The sequence below is a fragment of the Pagrus major genome, chromosome 21 (assembly GCF_040436345.1).
Source record: "Pagrus major chromosome 21, Pma_NU_1.0".
NCBI lineage: Eukaryota > Metazoa > Chordata > Actinopteri > Spariformes > Sparidae > Pagrus > Pagrus major.
This window is the reverse complement of record NC_133235.1, coordinates 28,395,006-28,410,829: the sequence shown is the minus strand read 5'-3', so window position 1 is coordinate 28,410,829 and position 15,824 is coordinate 28,395,006. Positions and strand designations below refer to the sequence as shown.

Sequence of the window (15,824 nt, the reverse complement as noted above, 5' to 3'; positions counted from 1 at the left end):
TGTGAGAAATTTGATTTGACAGAAAAGAGACGGGCGTGTCGGAGCACGCATGGCGTTAGTATTCCTCAAAACTGGCAGTACAGTAGTTAATTTCTCGTCGCCGTGCATTATCGGTCCTGTTCACTGTCGACATCATGCTCCACTTGCATATAAAACTGAGAAAATTAGCTTCTCTCGAATTTTACCCGGGGCACTTATCCATCTGTAAACAAATGTGAAAGATTTCCCTTGCAATGAACACTCGGGCCGTACGACTGTGACTACAGAGACAAAACAAAACTGTGTGGAAACGAGGTTATTCAGGACGATATTACCAAATCATAACACCTGAAGTCACGACCCTTTGTGCGGGGAAACCTTTCTGTCCAGCTCAGCCTGCTGTAGTTGCAGTGCTGCTCTCCTTTACGACAGAATGTGAAGAAGTATTTGGATGCTTTGAGTTCAGACACTGAGTTTGACTTTGACTTCAGAGGCTGATTATCATTAGCAAAGAGCGTCGTATGAAACCTTCAGCTTGCAGCTTCTCATTTTTTACCCGGCACTGACAAACCTCCCCGGCAGCAGGTCATATCAGCTGCCGCTAATTAATGTTAATACAGTGAGTGACTTGATTAGGCCAAAATGAAACTTTGATGTCGGGGTCAAGTGCTCTCTGCTGCACAAGGACTCTGATCTGGATCAGGGCCAAAAAATACTCGATCTGTCGCTGGTCCAAACAGTACTGGTGAGCATGTTTCCAGGTGCAGGGTTTATTATCTGTAGTTAAAGATGAGAAAATAAGAATTTGGGAATAAATACGTGTTATGTATGTGTGTGTTTTTGTTCTTTAAGCCAGTAGAGAGGACAGAATAGTTCCTCTGTAATCCTCGCTTCAGGATCTGGAGTAGTTCAGTGTTCGCAGGCTACAAAATGCAGCTTTCTGTTTATTTTAAACATAAGAAAAGATTAAAAGAGGAAGAAGAGATGGGTCTGTACTGCAGGACTGACGGATGATGAAGTTAAAGATTAAAGTTGCCAGGCCAAAACATGCAGAAGAGTATAGATGAATAGATGTGATGGATGAAATGGAAATGTTGGTCTCTCTGCCTCTAATCCTCCCTTAAATAGAATTAAATGTTGTTCTGAATGTGGAGCAGTTCACTATCATCAACCTTAACAAGAACAGGAAAGATTAAACCAAAGATGGCAGAGCTCACCTTGAGCGGCCTCACGTCATTGCCGTCATACGACATCCAGCCCTCATCCCCCGAGGATTTAAAAAACACTGTGCGTGCCCCCTGACTCATCACATACCAACACCTGCTGCTTTTTTTGATCCTCCGTCACGTGCGTTTTTGTGTTTTCACTTGAAATTGGCCGGGCTAAGCAGGGAAATTAAGATTTTAGGTTGGCCAGAGCGACCTGTTCCTCCTAATATTTCACCTAACCTCAACAAGACGTGACACCAGATGCAAGAAACCCCTCCGAGGTTGGCCCGTGGAGGGATGTGCACCGCATAATTACTAACTATCGCAGACACACGAGACATTTCCGTGCTTATTAAACACTTAATCAAATCCAGTGGAGAGTCTTTTTTTTTTTTTCCTGACCACCTAAGGGGGAAATTTCAACCCCAATTTGACCCGTGAAATATTTTGGATCTTCTTCCTCCATGTGGTATCTGAATCAGTTCAGATCAAGTTGCTAATAAAACTTCTGAATATTGGTCCATTTTTCCATGCGCTCTGCTTGACCTTGAGATATCAAAGCAGCACTTTTTTTTGAGAACATCACTCTGCGGTTTTTATTCCGAAGTGAGATTGGAGAGGTAGGGGAAGGATTAAAGCTTTTATTTGAACCGTTGTTTAATTTGCCACTGTGGGCTAAGCACAGAGGATAAAGGACACGAGGCTCGGGGTTTTAAGCAGGTCGACTCTGCTCCACAACGCTCTCACATCCCCCTTCAGTCAAGTTTTATAGGAGGTTTTTTTTATTATTTCTAGGAGATCCTAAAATAAGTTTCCCCCAGTTGAAGATTTAGACTCGCAGAAATGCATTACAAGATATTTGCTCATACGAAGCCTGAGCTCTCTCGTGGATTAATAAAGTAAATTAGTGTTTGCCATATTTTTTCAAATATCAGATGTGATTTTGAGAGTACAGAAAAATATCTGCCAAAGAAGTTACAACCACTCGATCCCCTGTGGCTCCAAATTGTCTGTTAATTAATCATTTAAGTAACTCCTGAAAAATGTTCTCTACTGTAACACGATACTGCAATTAATCTGCCTTACAGTATATTTAGTCAGGAGTTGAAATCTAAAATGGCTCTTTTATTAGCTTTGAATCGGTGCATTCAAAATGTATAAATGACTGAAGCTGTCTTTGCATGATTTCCTTAAATTTGCCGCTTTATTTTGCATTATTGTAACAACTTTTGAGGGATTTTTTGTATTTTTTACACGGGGTTTCAAGACTAATTTAACACAAATGAGGTCAAAGGAAAAGGAACTCTCAAAACATGACAATTTTCACTGGAGCTATTTTTCAATAGAGAGTATTTCCCAAAGAAATCTGTTGACAGCACGCTCTTGGGGAATAAGATATGTTACTGCTGAATTTTTTAAAATGTTATTTTTCAATACATTGAGCTCCACAATTAAACTTTTATGAACTTTCATTATATTGAGGCAGAAACTGCGGAGACATTTTTAATAAAACATGTAAAATTAAAACCCAACGTGTCTGCAAGTCAACGTACCACTAGATACTAATTTATTTATTTTTTGTAAATTGGGTGAATCAGCCCTTTAAAGGGGCACTATGTAGTTTAGGATAAGAGATTCAAACTCCTTTTTCCATAAGTGAATAAACAAGCTGTTCTCAGGGGAAACTAAGGTCCCCACAGTTTGAAGCTAGAAAGGTGGCAGGGTCCGCCGTATATAAACATAGTGAAACAGTGTGAAACTGTGTTGTCCTTTAAGGTCAGTTTGTTTATTCAGTTTATTCAGTCATGCAAATGAAGAGAGTTTGGTTATTTAGTTTGTTTAGGCCTTCGCTGTCGAGTTTGACCGATGCTTGGGGGCAGTAAGTCAAGTCAGTTCTTATTTTTACAGCCTCATATCACAAATTTGCCTCAAGGGGCTTTATAGTCTTTACAGGCTTTAACAGCTTCTGCCTGAGTCTGTGAGATATAAAACTTATAGACAGATATAAATGTATGCATATGATTTATAATGACAGACCAGCTGAATGGTCTCTAACTTCTAACTTGTGTGGTCTCGAGTTGAAAATCGTAGGAGAATGCACGAGCTAATTTAATTGTTCTCACATGTAGAGCCGTCCCCCTGCAGTAAGGAAAATGTGGTGATTCGCAAACATAAACAGTTGTGTCACGAATAGTTTAAATATAGTGGAACAGTCTGGAAAAAGCAGACGCCCGACTTCTCAGCTGCTGCTGCTGCAGTGCTGCTGCTCAGGAGCCAACAGTAGAAGACTGTCGATGCACTTGGCGGCTCCCAGATGTGAACATGTGTGAATACGAAGCAGAGCCTTGCGTGCTCAGCAAACCTCCCTTGAATAAATAAAGTTGTGTATGTGTGAGTGCTGGCTGGTGCTGGTGCTGGTGGTGGGGGGGGGGGCTGGATAATTCTGTTCTCCCATTGTGAGGGTGCCACAAAGCATAAATCATGCATTAGGCTTTCTTAGAAGACAACATCATTCCCATTCAGAACATATCAGCTTGCGTTTTTTGGCCCGCGCACACTCTTAGATCACTCGCTGGTTTTCTGCACTCTGAAGATGCCCGGGATAAGAGAGTGACTTAATTATTCCTTCAGGCCAATAGCTTTCAAGGCCCAGCACCCCTGGCAATAACCTCCTTACTAATTATGCAAATAGACCGAGACAAGACGAAATGAAAAGAGGAAGAAAAAAAACAAACTCCTTTGCATGTCTTTCACCCCTCATGTTATTCTCACCTCTTGCTATCTTCATTTTCATCTCGTAAAAATCTTTTCAGCCCCCTTCTTCCCTCCTGGCCATCACGAGTCCCCTTTTACCCCTCAAGTATTCAGCATTTTTGCACAAAAGCATCTAATAGTAACAATAGCCTCTACAGGAGAGTCTCAAATTAAATGGCACCTATTGTTCCACTGCAGCTCAGTCCGAAATTATTACAGCCACTGGGAAAGATAATGTGTGTTTATTGGTTTGGTTCTCAGGTGATGGGTATGCGCTCCGTCCACATGGCAGTGCTATTGTTGCTGGCGGATGGCTGCCCTCGGGACGCTGGCACTGAAACAAAGAGGCTTTTTTCCCTCCTTTTACCAGGCTAGTGAGTTGACAGATTCATTGGTTTTCGACTCAGTAGCTGCCAGTTGATTGTACTGCAGTGATTCAAACTGTGACATTGATGGGATTCTCAGTGTCGTGCATTGGACTGCTTAGGGAAATGGGATTAAGTGGTTTCTATGAGTGCACGTGTGTGTGTGTGTGTGTGTGTGTGTGTGTGTGTGTGTGTGTGTGTGTGTGTGTGTGTGTGTGTGTACATGAACGAGTGTGTTAAAAAAGCGTTTGTGTGTATGTGTGGTCTGGTCAGAGAGAGAGAGGGAGAGAGGTGGTCACGCTGTGCCAGAGGACTCACCCGGACTCCCAAATTCACAGCGAATAACAAACACACACAGCGGGAGGGGGTGGCTGAAGTAGCACATACTCTCTCTCTCTCTCTCTCTCTCACACTCACACACACACACACACACACACCACTCCACTGTAGCAATTCAAGTTAATGCAGTTAAGGTCCGACAGTGTTAAGGGCATGCACTCACACACTTTTCACACAGTCCAGCATGCTTGTATGTTGTAGGTACATGCTCATTTAACGTGCAGGCACATCCATAGACGTTTCTATCAGGTATATATGCATATATCTTCAATTAGTTGCAATTTATTAACCATTTAAACACCATCAACCTTGTCTATACAGAATACCTCACCGCTATGTAGAGCTTACAGACTACTGGGACGACCTAAAATTGCAAAAATATGAACATGTAATGTGCGTATTTTAAGATTAGACTCTCCCATTTGTTTATTTATTATATTTAGGACAGCAGTGTAAGCAGTTTCACAACAAACGAAAACAGTCACTTGAGCATGTTAGGGTATATTCAATACATAAAAGCAGCGCAACCTTTGTTGTCATTTTCAAAAAGAATGCCTGTCAGTAAAAATTATGCCGGTACCATCCATGGCAGAATTTACACCAGAGGCCTTCATTTACAATTAAAGCTTCAAAGCAGTCTGTCTGTCCAACAGTGCAATACCTCCTGAATAACTATCAACACAAGGGGTCTATTGATCACAAGTTGTCAAAAGTAGTATAAAGCCTTTTGTGGCAAAGTTGTATTGTTGGTAACGAAGGCGACGGCTTATAAAAAGCAGTCCGCTGGTCTAGCATCACACTTTTGGACAAATGGTTATAATCCATACGGCAAAACCAGAGATGTCACCTTTTTAATTCCATGTGTTGTTCTGGAGCCTGGAGCCTACATTACCCACAATGCAACTTCACTGGAGGCAATTTGTCAGATTGAATGCAGCTTTCTCTGGAGCCACAAAAGGCTTGATATCACTTCTGAACATATGCAGATCTGTAAACACACCTTAATGTGTACAATTGGTGGAGTTACACTTTTTAGTGTTAACTTAATCTTTGGATATTACACAAACTGTGTACCACAATACCTGTGCCAGTGTAGCAGTCATTCATTACACCAGGATCTAAGTGAATGATGGACGGAAACAAACAAAGAAACCAACAAAAACTTGCATTTCTTTTCACATTTTATCTTCTTCAGTTATAAAATTAATTAAAAATGTGCCTTCGAGTGCAAACAAAGCACTCCTAGTTAAAAGTGCACTTGCAGTGTACAAGATATCAATGAGATCATTTTACCATTTGAAAAAAAAAAAAAAAGAAGAGCGTTGTGTTGCATTCATAAAGGCTAATTAGCACAAGCCACATTGCTTCAGTGCTTTTCCCCAACTGGGTTAAGAAAGTACAAAGTGCATTAATGAGTTAATTTGAATAGAAGGTCACGTTCTAGCTTGTTATTATTTAAGGCAAGTAACAAAGAACAGTGACGGATGACTTTTTAAACTACCTTTACACACACACACTGTCACACCACCCATTCCCCCGTTTTTCCCTCCTCTATTCAGCTCATTTACATCAGGTCATTCACCCACGCTGGCTGGGAGCAGCAGCACCCAGTAGCACATTGATCCCCTCGGCGCTCGGTTATGAGAAACAAACAGCAGGCCTGGCTCAGACCTCTCGCTCTCCGCCTTTAAAGCCCGAACGCTTTCTAAAGACAAACAAACTTCTCCCTGAGCTTAGTACACAAGGCTTTTTTATGAGGCATTGAAGCTGCCCTTCTTTTGATGCCGAGGAGCCCCCCCCCCGCGCCCAATTTCAAAATACAGATTAAAGACAAAGTCATGTGCTGCATATCAATTGGAGTTTTTAAGCCTCGCTTTTCACAGGCAGAGAAAGGGGACTGTTTTATTTTTCGCCTCAGCACAGGGAAGTTTTTATCTTTTATTTGCGAGGGCACAGCTTGAATTAATCATAGTGTTTTGACATAGGAACACCATTGTGCCTGCAGCCAAACTCCACTTTGGTATAAGCTGATTAGCCAGGAGCAGTTTCACTCTGCTTTTTTTAACCTCCAAATATGTTTTGTGGTTTTTAAAAAGTTACCGTGTTTTTTAATTGTGTCAACTTGTTTTACTGTGGTTGGCCCATTAAACAGTTGATGCAGCAGTTCCCTGTTTTCACAAACAAAGTCATTGCTGAGAGTCGCTGTGCAGAGAGCTTTTACAAGGGTTTTTTGTTTTTTTTCACGTGGATTATATTGTTTTTCTATTATCCTACTGCAAGTTGAAAGAAATAGTCGTTTCAACCCCAATTTTGAAAAAAGTTGGAATGCAGTGTAGAGCCTAGATGAAACATAATGTGATAATAGACAATATATATTTAATGTTTTACCTGATCAACTTCATTACGGGCAACAAAAGACTGGGAAAGGTTAACAGGTGATAGTATCATGGTTTAGCTGTTTACATGTTCACGCAGAATGGGGCAAAGATCACCACTTTGTAAAACACATGATTGTACAAGGGATGTTACTACGTGGGCTCGGGACCATATTGTAAAAACGTCTGCAAACACAGTCCCAACTTTTTGGAAACAGAACAACATTTTGAAGGTTTTTAATCCTTACCTGTTAAGACAGACACCAGACCACTCACAAGTGAGGTAGACGTCACATGTTCTCCAGATGGGACACATTTTATTTTTATTATTTCTAATCACATGTATGTATTCTTCACTGAGCAGCAGAACAGACTGGCGTTGGTGTGACTCGGGCTGACATAACTGTTCAATATGTAAATGACTCATAATTTATGCATATGTAGATGCACATGGCACGTCATTTGACAGTTATTGTGGTCGTTGCGCGGAGTAATTGGCAGCTGCGGTGGGATTCATTATTGATATCCATATTTTTTTGTATACATCATAATGAGCGCTGAGACGAAGAACGACTTGAAATGAAGACCTCTTAGACTCTGTTGAAACGCTGGAAGTAATCACTCTATTACTGTGGTTTTGTCTCGTGCGCTGAGGGGGGAAAACATCGAGCAGAACAAAGGTTGATTGCATCCGATTCATGCAGGATCTGTAAACAGAGAGTGTGCTGATGCCGGAGAGTGAGATTAAAAGTTTGATGCTCTCACATCTGTGAGATTAAAAGTTTGATATCACTCTCACATCTGTGCATTAAGTATGGAGGAGGTGATTAGCTTAGCTTAGCATAAACTTCATTGTGAGTCTTCATTGTGTTCCGGTCCTTACTTGACATTAAACACTTGTTTGTGTTGTTTATACATATCTGTGTGGTCAATCATAAGAGTTAAGGGTGCACAGAGCAGCTCACAGAGTTAACAAACAATATTGTCTCCTCCAGGAAACTATCAGCTCTCGCCGACCGTCAACATGCCTCAGGATGACACCGTGATCATAGAGGACGACCGGCCGCCCCTCCTCCCGCCCCACCTCTCCGATCAGTCATCGTCCAGCTCCCACGACGATGTGGCCTTCACCGCTGACTTGACGCCGCCGTGGGCCAAAGAGCCGCCCAATCAGAATGACAAGTAAGCAAAACTTTCATTTTTCTCCATCTCATATACCCCTTTTACTTGGCTTGTCAAACATAATGTAAACACTCAAGGTCCTTTTGTCATTTCTGTTTAAACTTTGACACCGTTTTAGCTTTTATGTCTTAAATTGTAGAAAAGTCTACCATTTTCTACACAAAGCAAATACTGTACATGTTTCTTTTGTTTTTTTATGTCACCTTCTTGTCATTTGAACAAGGTCAGTGTGTCTCCAGTTGTAATCAGCTGGTAGTGCGTACGTACAAGTGTGTTCTTCCCTTGATTGCCCTCTGATTGTAAGAAGCGCTCACTGGGGAAGCCCTCTTCTGTACTGACCCCTGTGAAGGACCTCTGTTTCAGCCTCTTCCACGTGTCACAGCATGAGCTTTTTTTTAAACTTTATCTTGTTTCGCCTTCACAGTGAGGTCAACTGTTGACAATGTTTCATTTTCACAGCTGTACAACAAACCAGGAAGGAAGAAATCCTCTTTATGAAATGAAAAAGCTTGATGAGAGGCATGAATTTTAAATTGAGGGCCGGAGGGTCGGGGCTGCTATCAGAGTTTGTATATCAGTGATGAGGAAGATGAAGGCTCCAGCGCTCTAATGAAAGCCTCTATATAATGACTCCCTGAGAAAAACGCGCCTGTTTCTCTTTAGGTCTGTCTATTTATGTTTGGGTCTGACAGTCATTTTCTCTTCTCTCTTTTCTCGATCTCTTTTTAATTTCATCATTTGTTTCTTTTTCTTTCTTCTCTTCCTCTGATTTCTCATTTCCTTTATTATTTCATTCCCTCTTGCTGTTTATCTCTCCCCCGTGTGTTCTCCTCTTCTTATCTGCCTCGTCTTTTTCTCTCATACTTTTTTATTCTGCTTTTTACCCTTGTTGGTGCCACTTCAGTTTTTTCTTTTCTTTCACCGCCTCTCATTACTTCTCTGCCACCCTCTCCTTAACTTCCTTCTATCTAAAGCTGCCTCTTTCTTCTATCTTTTATAGCCTTATTTTCTCTCACCTCTGAGGTCTGCCCTTTCTTTGTATTTTATTCTCTACCTCATGCTGTCTTCCCCGTCTCTGACTTGGCTCTTTACTTGCCTCCTTTTCACATTTCCCCATCACTGCTTCCTTCTTCCTTTTACTCCACTGTTACTCCTAATTCTTCTCGAGGTATTTCATCCTTCATCCCTTGTTCACCCTTTTTTCCGTCTTTGAAACCTAAAAGGTAAAAGAAAAGAGTTTCTTCGAACTTCTTTGAACCTTTTTTTTTAACTTTCGCTTCTCATTCAACTCCAAACTTTTCATATTTTACATGAAAGATGCCAGAAATGTTATCTATACTATTCATCTGTTCTTGTCTTTCCCTTATACTGCTGTGTCACAATCCTCCCTGCGCAGGATCAATAACTCAATCTTATCTTATCTCCAAACCTCCATCCAGCCCCATGAGTCCAGATGAAAATAATCCCGACGCCGCTTTTCAAAGGGAAGGCTTCGGACGCCAGAGCATGTCAGAGAAACGCACCAAGCAGTTTGGAGACGCCTCTCAGCTCGAGATCATCAAGACACGCAAGTCCAAGAGCATGGATCTAGGTACAGCTCTCAAAACCTTCATGTTCGGGGCGTAAATTGTAATCTTCTTTGAATTTCAGGGAGATGAGACATGTCGGTGAAGAGCGTGGGCTGAGAAGGACTGTAACATCCCCCACCTGCTTTATCATGCTCATACAAGTTCCCTTTCCACACAGAGTTATAAGACGCCCAAAACCAAATCAAATATCTATCAAATCCATTTCAATTTTAACATAGAGTATTTTTTCCAGTACTGTTCTTGGCAAGATCCAAGTCATAATTGGGAAAGCGTCTGAAAAACAAATATGGACACCATGCGTCAGCCACAGTCCATCGTTTAAGGTGCTTCCCCTCACAAATTCAATAATTATGGTCTCATATTGACAATGCACAGTACTTGGCATCATACAGGCCATCTTGAGTTGATGTTAATGCTTGTAAGTTTTAGACAAAGAATTCCCATTGCTACTTTTTTTGATTCTGCACAATGGTATTTGCTGGGGGATGTACACATAGTTAACCCAGAGACGCAAAACTTTCAGTCCAAGTGGTAAAACTCCTTTTTCTATTCCCCCAACCCACTTTAAGATGATGAAAATTAAGCATTTAAGGCTTTTCTGTCGAGTCATTTGATAAACTCATCACACCTCAGCTACTTCAGACTCTGTAAAGCTTTAAGAAGATCCGACTTCCTGTAACCTTGAACACTTCCCTGCACGCCCCCTCCATGATTCAAACATGTTCCATATATTTAAATATATTCCACCCCTTTGCCTCTTTGTATGAAAACAGACTTTGCATCCGTCGTCAAAGTCAAGAACTTCACTGTGTTGATTCACCTTGAAATGGCTCCGAACAGTCGCTGATTGCTTTGGCTGCAACAGTCTCTCTGCTCGCACTCTCTATAATCATATCTAATCTTCCCGACCAGATTGCCGCTCTGTGCCGTGTTGATATCACAACAAGTCTGATTGCTATCCTCAAACCCTCTTTTCATTTCTCTCTCTCTCTCTCCTCCCCACTCTCCACCTCCTTGTCTCGCATGGCGTCCGATCCTAATTGAGATGAAGCAGTTTTTGCGATGTTTGCAGCGCTACCTGGATGTTGCATGTGGAATGTCATGAGCACTAACTGAACCCCAAAATGTTTGTATCCCTCCCTTCTTTCCTTCCCCCCTTCCTTTAACAGTAGCCGACGAGATTAACCTCACCCCTCGTCCCGAGATCAACACAGGTAAGGAAACGGTGCACTGAAAGGTAGAATGGAAAACTGACCTTTCGCCACCATCACCATCACTTTTTCTTCCTAAGGTGCATATCTATGGCCTGGGTATGAGAGGTATAAGTGGTGATCGACTCTTATGACATAATATAAAAAGCCCAGAGGGAGATCTGATTCATTCAGGAAGTATTGCGGTTTTAATTTCACATTTAGCATATTCTTGAACGACTTAATGGACGAAATAATGAACAAGCAAAGGATGGAAGAGATGAGAATTACCTGGACTAGAATGGCTCTCGTGGCAAGTTCTGTTTAATGTAGAAGTCCATCAGTACAACAAGAGAGTCCTGTCAAGCTCACCACCAGAAATACCGTGTTCATTCACCATTTCAATGCCTTGGCATCGGCAAAAGCCAGAACCACGAGGCATTCATGTTGTCAGTCTGTCCCACTCTCCTCCCACGTGATGTCTAGGGACTGCCTTGAGGTGTTTTCATCATATTTGGCACAAATGTCTCCTCTGACTCAGAGCCAGCTGTGAAGATTTTAGTGGTCAAAGGTCAAGAATAAGAAGAATAAGGGTCAAACTTAAGAATTCATATGCAAATTATGACAATTTCATATTTGTGTCTAATAGGATTAAATGATGAACTAGTGAGATTTTATATCCATAAGGTCAAAGGTCAGCTTCACTTGCGACGTCATGATTGTTCTGCAAAAAACAATTTTCTGGCCTTTAATCGACGGCATAATTCAACAAGAGAAGGAGAGATTGTGACCGTATAATTAACATTTGGTCAGATATTGAATCGGTGACACCAACCCTGGGTGCCCACCTTGACACTGTAGTAATTGTAGAGATCCTCAGTGCTGCTGGGTTGAACTTGTGTGCAATCACATTTCAGAATCTGTAGTTTCTTTGCAGCAGCATCCATGTTTGAAGCTCCTTGGTTTCTACTCTGCTGTCCTTTTACGCGACGTTAAGCTGCCATCAATAAATCGCAACATCCCTGCAGGTGCTTCAAATTAAAAGCGTACAAGGTAAAAGGGGGAAGATTATTCCCTTTGGCTTGGTAATTTAAAATACCTGTTGCAGGAACTGTTGCGTTTTATTGACAGTAACTAAACAGTAATTAGAATAAATGGCAAAGTAGCACCAGTTCGAATTAAGTCACGCTTGAGAACCATAGTTAATGTCATGGAGCAGAATAGAGAGTAGAAAAATGTTGTTGTGCTGCTGTGGACATAAATAGTCTGCTGATTTAACAAGACAACAGTTGAACATTGAGAAAGCTGAGTTTGCATAACAGAAAAATGCTTCAACAGCTAATTAAAACAGGAGCAGATCAGGAAAAAAGAAGGCTTATTACCCAAATATTATAAAGAACACTCACAAATTTCAGAATATTAGAAAATAAATGTCAGGTTTGCCATACAGAAAGTTTATTTTAGTTTATTTAGGTTTGTTAATCTTCCACCTCCACCTAACTAATCAACAAATCATAGTTTTCATGTAGATATCTACGTACATATGGATGAATAAAGACGATCGTCTCTATACTTTGCTTTCGCTTGATCAACACCAAGTTATACCTCTCTGTCCCAGGTCCCTCATATCATCTCAGAGCTACCTTTGCAGTCCATGTTCTCTTCATTTACTCTTTGCATTTAAGATATCAAAAGAATCTGATGACACATTTTTAAACTTTGGGAAACACTTGCCGGTGAAGAGGTGATCCACAATCAAGAGGTTTCCGTGCCAAGAATTATAAATGAGCTACCACCTGTCTCTGTGGCTTTTCAGAACAGATCGATCGAATAACTGGTACAGGACAAGACACAAATTGTTGGGGAACAACAATGACAGACATTAAATCGAATGCATTGATCTATAAATATAAATTCAGTGGTTAACTTGCAGATTATGTCTCTGAGGTGTTTATTCACCGCTCTGCTCTTCAGACGTCTGCGTAGTGTTCCCTGTGTTCGGTGTTTTGCTCGCTCTTGACAAGACAAATTTGTCAGCGTGCGGAGTGAGGACTCGCAGTTCTCGCCACAGTTTGAGGTCGCTGCTGAACACGGTTGTGAAAACAGGCGGGTGACTACAGATTTGATTTTCTCCCTTTTGCCTCAGATGCAGCTGTAGCACTAATTGTTTTGTGTGTGTGTGTGTGTGTGTGTGTGTGTGTGTGTGTGTGTGTGTGTGTGTGTGTGTGTGTGTGTGTGTGTGTGTGTGTGTGTGTGTGTGTGTGTGTGTGTGTGTGTGTGTGTGTGTGTGTGTGTGTGTGTGTGTGTGTGTGTCAGGAGTTGTACGTTTGTGTGCGAGGGGAGAGCGAGAGAGAGCACAAAAAGCACTCTGTCCTTGGTTAAAGGCAGCGAGCTGACAGTGAGTCATCTGTCACTGTCATGTCTTGTGTATTTTCACTGTCGCCCTCGACTGAATGGAAGGCCTGCCTCTGATATCAGCGACTTGGACAAAAAGGACAGATTCCGTTGAAGGAAGACGTGTAGCGAAGGAGAAAGAGAGCGATGAAAGGTTTAGAGTGCGAGGAGAAAGCTGTCTTGCAGCTGATGGTAACTTGTAGGTATGACTGTGTACTTCACTCAAAAAATAGTGTGAAGACAGAAACAGTGTGAAAAAGAGGATCGGAAGAGGTCTTGTGGAAAAGCACAAATGGATACTTGTTGAAACTTTTAAACAGTGTGTGGGCAACCATGAGATGGAAGGAAGATTGTTTCCAACTTTCTGTCATGTTGTGATACCACGAGGAGGCACGGATGAGATTTTGTGTTACATAAAGTTTGGTATAAGGTGTACCTGCCAAATGGTGGCAACAGATGAGTCAGCTGTACTGTTGCATAATGTGACGACCAGGAAAAGTTAGAAAACTTCTATAAGGTCCTTGAATCCAGAATTGCTGCCATGATAGTTACAAAAATAGTTTATAGGAGCATTTTTGGGTCTTCCACCTGTGTGGTTAAAGGTCCAGTTTGTAAGAAAGTTGATTCTAGTCTCATTCCCAACTCGACAAATACTCTCACACTGGGAACGGGACTCGAAAATCAACTTTTCTTACAAATTGAACTTAAGGTCTGGTAAGTTTAGGCAACGGGAACAACTTTTGAAAATGGTTTCCAGGATCAAAGTCCAATACTTTACATAAGTCATAACATCACGCTGCTTCTACTTTTACTTCTTTGAGAGGACAACCTTAACTTGCACAACCACAAAGAAAAGGAATAAAAGGCCAGTGCTGTCAGTGTCAGTTAAGAATAGACTCTTAAAACCGTACCTTCATCTTCAAGTGGCAGTACTCTTTGCATTGCACAAATGCATTGAACAGTTATATGGTAAAGTTAAGCAGGTAGTGAAATATATTATCTCTTTTTATAAAACTTCTTTCCCATCTGACACTTAACAGAAAACTAATTTTTTTCATCACTGTGGTCCCTTCTATTAGTCTCTGATAAAACTCAAGAAAAAGTGTTTGTTTGAGAGATCGTTCTTTAATTAAGCACCATTGTTTTATCTGAATTGGACTGATCTGTCTTTACAATGAAATCCTGAAATGATCTCATTACGCGGGCAGATACTGATTATTCCTAAGATGGATCTTTTGATGTGAACATTTGGAGAAAAGAAGGTATTTTTTCCAGTTTGGAAACCTTACACCTATTTAGTTTCCCTAATGCTGTGGGCTAATAGATTTCACCCTGTTTATTTAAGTATCCAGGGTTTATTTTCACTTTGTGGGCCCCCTGGTGTCACTTTACCAGCCTAAAAAAAAAACCCTCTACTCTCCACTAAGTACAAATGATCCATGGTTCATTTACCAAAGCCGAAACACAACCATCCTGCTGAAACCAAAGACTGTGACGTCTCTGAGGGACGGGGATATAGTAGCTGTCGTCTCCTGAGCCGTCATTGGCTGAGAGCTTTATTGACACAGGCTGGTTCCACATGTTAGACAAGGACTCTTCAGGGATGGAGGACAATGAAGAACTGTTGGCAGTGTCCTGATGAACTTTTTAGATACATCATAAAAATCCCTGTGAGAACGTGTCATAAACTTCACTGGAGTCCATTTTTAATCATTTTGGGAAGAAAGAAATGCACGCTGGAGTTTAATATTTATCCAATCAGAACCCATCATAAACACTGACCGATAGACCTATTTTGAGATTTTGACCAAACCATTTAGGCCACCTATTTCCAAAAAAACTAACCAACGCTACATTATATTATCATATCATGTCAGCCTTTTCTGTCATTCATCAACCAGACATTTCTTTACATTTTGTGGCGTTTGTGTCACTTTTGGAGAAACCAAATTCTCATTTTTGGACGACCAAACTTCAGACAGACACTGAAATCAAATAATTTCCCTTGTGCAGACTGAATCAATATTCCTGCTGTTGCCAGTTGCAGGTGTGTCTGGTGTCAACACCAATCTGACCTCTCCTGGTTCCAGCTGCTACATGGCGGCTCTGTATTTGTTATTGGAAGGCCTGTCACGGCTTTACTTGGTATGTTTATCTGCAGATGAGTACGAGTGTCACTCTGTCCAAACACACTGACGCAGATTATTCAGAGCTGACTGACTGGTTGCCAGATTTGAAATAAGCCATTTAGCTGTCTTTTTAAAATATCTGTCAGACACTGTACGTGAGCTGTGGTGCCAGACTGGATCGGTTAAAATTTAGCACATTTTAGCTCATAAACAGGGAAAGTGAACAGATGAACTCACAGCTTTTCTTTTTTTGTTCCAAAGTCAGCAGAATGATGTCTCAAAAACCTCATCAGCAGGTTTAAAAAGTCTTTTTAAGATAA

At 41.2% G+C, this 15,824-nt stretch overlaps 1 protein-coding gene across 4 annotated transcripts in view; it reads left to right on the top strand.

Moving 5' to 3' along the window:
* pard3ab (par-3 family cell polarity regulator alpha, b) overlaps positions 1-15,824 on the top strand; it is a 246,778-nt gene that overhangs the window by 151,926 nt on the left and 79,028 nt on the right. For all 4 annotated transcript variants that reach the window (XM_073491060.1, XM_073491059.1, XM_073491058.1 and 1 more), the window contains 3 exons: positions 8,016-8,202; positions 9,642-9,793; positions 10,961-11,005. In XM_073491060.1, the coding sequence (XP_073347161.1) occupies positions 8,016-8,202; positions 9,642-9,793; positions 10,961-11,005 (384 nt within the window). The remainder of the gene's footprint in view (positions 1-8,015; positions 8,203-9,641; positions 9,794-10,960; positions 11,006-15,824) is intronic.